At 39.1% G+C, this 5,674-nt stretch overlaps 1 protein-coding gene across 1 annotated transcript; it reads left to right on the top strand.

Annotated features, from left to right (window-relative positions):
* Positions 1-665: 665 nt before the first annotated feature.
* NPS (neuropeptide S) lies at positions 666-4,037 on the top strand. The gene is made up of 3 exons (XM_019654206.1): positions 666-686; positions 803-884; positions 3,817-4,037. Exons 1-3 carry the CDS (start codon positions 679-681, stop codon positions 3,994-3,996), a joined length of 270 nt encoding a protein of 89 aa, XP_019509751.1. The 5' UTR covers positions 666-678; the 3' UTR covers positions 3,997-4,037.
* The last annotated feature ends 1,637 nt before the right edge of the window (positions 4,038-5,674 follow it).

The raw sequence follows: 5,674 nt of genomic DNA, 5'->3' as shown, positions 1-5,674 counted from the left end.
TCCTGGAGAACTCCCATGCCCTGGAGAGAAAATGGGGCCATGGTGCAGGCGTCCCAGGAACTCTGGGCTGGGACTTTGGGGACACACATGCAAAGGGGTCGAGATAGCGCACTTCCTTTGTTTAATGGTCTAGTGACAAAGGGTTTGACATTTGTTTCCCTGCTTTAACCTCAGAAGTTCTAAGAAGGAAATGTATTGTAGAAAACTTAAATAATCTAGCTGCACGCATTGTTTGGATAGATCCCCTTTTATTTTTGTAAGGATTCCTTTTGTAGTTATCTCTGAAACAAGGTGCTTGGGACATTCACAGAAATAATGCCCTCCTTAAGTGTTTAAACAAGCAAAACAAACTTTTGGTTCCTTTTCAGACCTCTGGCCATCAATGGTACAATGATGCAATTTAGAAGACTGTTTTTGGAAGACATTTTTAATGGCAAACTTTAAATGAAGTCAATCGTTGGTAGTTTAATGACAATCCCTGTGTGTTAGCGTCCTTTTCCCAACTTAACAAGAACAAAAGGTTGTGGCCAGACCAATTAGTCACATATGACGAGACGTGATGACATTTTTACTCATGAACTTTTCTGGTATAAAAGGGTCACCCAAGAGGATCAGACAGCGAGTGTGAGAAATTTGCCAATAAAACCACAGACCTGCAGAGATTTTGGAAAGTCCAAAATGATTAGGTAAAAGATTACATTTTTCAAAAACAAAGAAAAACGTTGAATTTGTGTATGCTTTTTTTAAAAGTTAAATTGCCTGTATAATACTAATCTGAGGTGCTTTTTTTCCTACTCTGCAGCTCATTAAAACTCAATCTTATTCTAGTTCTGTCAGTTTCTACCATGCATGTGTTTTGCTGTTATCCAGCTCCGTCTTCTAAGGTAAGAGTTTTGCCTCTATTTTTGATACTTGACTAGATAGCTAGAATCGTAGAGTATGTAAATTCAAAATAATCTCAATGAGGATGTGATAGAAAAGTAATTTTCTTTATTATTAGGCCTTTCAATGAAAAAAAAGTACAAGTAGAGTCACGATATTAGTAAAAAGAACCATTTATGTGACAATAGGTAATATAGGAATATCATACAATTTGTTTTGAATTATTTGAGTTGGCCACTGCATAGGAAAATATTTCAATATAAAATGTAAACTCTTTTGCCCATGACAATTTATTCATTCCACATGAATCCACACTTAATCAAAGTGAATATGTATGTAATCATTGAAAGTATATTAAAACTACAATGGAGCATTTGCCAAAAACAGGTATTTCCTAATTTTACTACAACGATAACTTTTTCAGATGCAGAATGTAGATAAAATTTCATATCTCAATAAAATATCACATAAAATGTTAATTTATATATTTATTCAAGAATATTGATTGAGCTCCTAACTATGTTCATTGAACTGTTCAAGACATCCAGAAAAATGAATGTCTTTCTTTGGATTTTTAAATACTATTTCTATATGATATTCAGTCGTTTATGTCAATGCTTTGTTTACAATTTTAAAATATTTTTTGTCACTTCGTGTTTGGTGCTTTCACTTTGCTTCACTAAAATTTAACCTGGCGCACAGTAATTACTGAAATCAGTATAATTTATGAGACTATGTTTAGGATAACAAGATGCTACATAAATCCTAAATAATAAATATGTGTCCAAACATAATGATCTAGCTATTTATTTTATAGGTGTTCTCACTAATCTTTGCGTCCGTCATTTTTCTATTTCATGTTTACTTAATCTAACATCTTTTCCCCCCTGTTTTACTCCTATGAGCATTCAACACTAATTTAGTCATTGATTCCATAAGACACCACATTGATCAAGTTGATGAGTCACAATCCATAAATTGGTGTATTTTGTCAAATGTCTTCCTAATGCCTTTCCACCCTTTCCCTGGAGAGTCATGCATGACATTTCTGTGGAACAAGAGGCATTGTGTGCAGGCGTTTTTTCTTAGTTAAGAATGTACTTTCTTCTAATTACTTGTGAGATCTTCTTGTCCGTAAATGAAATGTTTTTTCCTTCACTGCATTTTCCATATTTCTATTTTTGCATGTGACAGTTCTGTTCTTGTCATAACCCCATCAATTTGACTGTTTAGGGTGAGTGATTATGCAGACAAAGGAGGTACAGCTTTTGTAATACTTGTGAACTTTAGAAAGTCCGTCAACCATGCAAGTTAAGTATACAGTATGATTCTGTTAACGCGTCGCTCTGCTAAGGGCTCCTCCAATGATTAGCAGAGGGCATCAGTCTCCTTTCAGAGATGTGTTCAGAATCTCATAATCAGAACTGATGCATTTCTTTCACAACATAAAGGTGGCTTCATGAGTATTTCTGGAAAGAGCTGGAATTCTTCCCTTTCTGAAATGACTCATAGGCCCCTCCTTGCTGGGGATTTAAAAGCGATGGCATTATTTCATGTTAGATTTCCTCTCTTAGCACAGGAAAAACACATAGTAGGTGTTCACATAAGCGTTTTTGATTGGTTTTCCCATGATCGACATTTCTGACACTCTTTTGACTATTCCCAAATTCCCATCACTCTGAAAAAGCCCCCCCCTTTTTTTCCCAGAGGCCAGTGGAAACGATTTTCCCGGGAGCTCTGACTGCTGGAACCTTCATAAGCCACTTAGTCATGGGTGAAGAACGTCAGGGATTATTTTGTGCACTCTGGCCCCATTTCAACTTCCAAAGTCACCCGGAACCCAACTTGCTTTCCTGCACCAGGAAAGGAAAATGTGTAATTTTTACTTCGTAGTATGTTTCTTGAGGTATAATGGAAGTGTTCAGCCCCCTTTTTTTCTTGTAGCTCTCATACAGTTGAAAAACACGGGCGTGGAGTCAAACGCCTCAACTCCAATTCCTCTTCACCTACAAGCCATTTAATTCTTCATTCAAAGGAAATTATAACTGAGGAAGTAATGGTACCTACTTCATAGAGCTTTTTGAAGGGATGAAATGAGATGATGCATGTGGAGCATGGAGTGTAAAGATCACCGATACCTCTGCTCCCATCATCGATCAGATTTGTAGTTGTGCTTCCTCTGAACCAGGAAGGAGAGGGCATGTGACAAGTGTTGAAAATTCTTACCCAATTTCTGGGTCAGGTCCACCTTGTGGACGCGCCAGCCCTGTTTCTTAGGACTTGTGCTTTTGCTCTTGACCTTGGTTTCTTCACCTACAAAGCATGGAATTGAGCTGTAGCTTCTCGATCGGGCCAACAGGAGCTCTAAGATTCCAGACTTCTTTGTTTCATGACTAAGCACCCCTTCACGCTCCTCCATCATCCAGGATGTCAAGCCACTGATGAAGAACGGAACCAAAGTCCAAAGACAAAGACCCCAACATTTAAGTAGCAAGACAGCCTGTGGAGGATGTCGGCAATGGCCCAGGACAGGCCCCAGAAGGAAAGTGCTTCCAACTGAAACCTACAGTTTGGTTGTCACGGGCTGTTTTTCTTAGTGAAATTTAAAAACTGTTCCCAGGACTAATTAGTGCCACTTGAAAGAGTCTTTGTAAAGTGATAGCAACAAGATAACTATATGCTGTGTATGAAGCAAATACTAAACAGCAGCAATTACATAAGTAGTGTAAAAATTAGACCAGAGGACAGATAGCTCCAAATACTATTTTGTATTTAGGTAAAGTGTGTATTATGTTTTAGCAAAATGTCCCCCCTTAAAAAGATTGGATATCTTAGATTTATTGCCATACGATTTTGAAAATTGTTACTGTTGAAATAAACTTTTAACCCTAAAGCTGTATTCTCTCTCTCTCCCACCCCCATCTGAATCACCAGGTGTCTGGAAGACCTGATTACTTTTTTATCCTGCTGAACAGCTGCCCAACCAGGGTGGACAGGAACGAAGGACTAGATTTTCTAAAGCCAGTTTTGGAGAAGTCGTTATTGAAAAGGTCCTTTCGCAATGGAGTCGGAACAGGGATGAAAAAAACTTCCTTTCAAAGAGCAAAATCATGAATAAGATGAATAAGTGTGCAAAGGACTCCGGGAATTAATCTAAAAGTTAGTAAAATGTGACTAATGTGCTAAAATCAGTCATATCTTTATCATTACGTATTGGTCTGCTTTCATGCTTAAAACATCTTGTCTGTCCTAGCCAGTATGGAGTAAGTTGAGTTTTTTTTAAAAATGTAAACCTGTCTCAAACCTCCACTGTAAGAGAATAAACTATTTATGTGATCAGTTTGTAATTTTCCTGGGTAGAAATGGGCACATTTGCTCTGATCTTAAATTGGCCAGAAAATATTTTTTACTATAATGGCAATGGTATGGTTTCATTCCTGCCTATAATACTGTAATATCATAATACTGAGTTTTTTTCCTTTAAATACAGTTTCCTGAAATGACTTATCAGAGTCAATTCTTTTAGAATGTGCTATTTCAGCTTCTAAGACAGCCTTGTGAAATTAACCGAAGTTAAGGTTCTTGGGACACGAATGGAATAGGGCAAAGGTGATGGGATGAATCTTTTCTCAATCAATCAGTTGACACTAGAAGGGAATGCTAGCAGAGCCCTCGAATGTAACTCTTGCCACCCCTGTCCATCAAATATACATGAATTGCTGTTTTGTCTTGGAAATTTGTCACCTTTTAAAAATCTTAAAATAGAATTACTTCCAAGAACAACAATGACAACAGAGAGAATGCTGGTTGCCCTGGGGTGGTGGGGGAGAGGGGTGTCTTTGGGGAGCCAGTTCCCCAAACTGTACTGATTAGCTCCACTCCCACCCCCTCCAGGAAAGACCTGGCACCCCTTCCATTGAAACTCCTGACATTCCTTTTTGAAAATGATCATGCCACATTGGTTGATGTGTTATTTTTTCAAAAGCATAATATTAATAAACATGTACGTGCATGTGTGATTATGTAACGTGTGAAGAGCATTCCAACTAAGAAAATCGTTCTATTTTCCACCTCACTCTGTGTGTGTAGCCATGTGACAATTTCCCTGACAATCTTGTGTCAGCTTATCCACAGTTTATCGGGAGCATTTCCCATCGCCCCCACTAAGCCTCACGGTGCTGCAAAGCCTGCGAACAGGCAGGGGTCACTAAGAGATGAACGAATGCCTTCACCGCATTTCCAGGTGCTGAGAGGAGACCCGTCTCAGAGCTCGGCATTAATGGGGGAGACGGAACGAGCTCCCAATAAACTGTGGGAGAAAACCTGACAGAAGACTGTCAGGGAAATTGGCATTTTTCTTATCTGCCAAAAGTTAGTGGGGGGACAGCTAATTAGAAAGCCCCATGGACATTATTTACTCCTGCAACGTTGAGACAGTTACTGCGTTAATAAGCTCATGGGAAGAATGGTGGCGACTGGGTGTCTCCGGGAGGGAAAAGATTGTTACTGCAGAGGGATCGTCTTAATCTTCTATCTGCATTTATACGGGCCGGTTGGAATAATAAAACACCAAACACATAATTGAAAAAATGATCTTCCCATCTCTGAATCTAGACTATCATTCTAACCTCAAGCGGGGAAAGGCCAATGAGAAAGTATTTGCACTCTAGACAAATGTAGCGGAAGAAACGCTGGCAGGCAGGAAACCTGCTCTCGGAGGCACAGTTTTCTGATTGGGATGCAAGCCTCTGCTGTTGGACACTAACTTGGGCTGGGACTCGCCCCACGGGCT

The sequence above is a fragment of the Hipposideros armiger genome, unplaced genomic scaffold, assembly GCF_001890085.2.
Source record: "Hipposideros armiger isolate ML-2016 unplaced genomic scaffold, ASM189008v1 scaffold_216, whole genome shotgun sequence".
NCBI lineage: Eukaryota > Metazoa > Chordata > Mammalia > Chiroptera > Hipposideridae > Hipposideros > Hipposideros armiger.
This window is presented reverse-complemented; position numbering and strand designations above follow the sequence as displayed.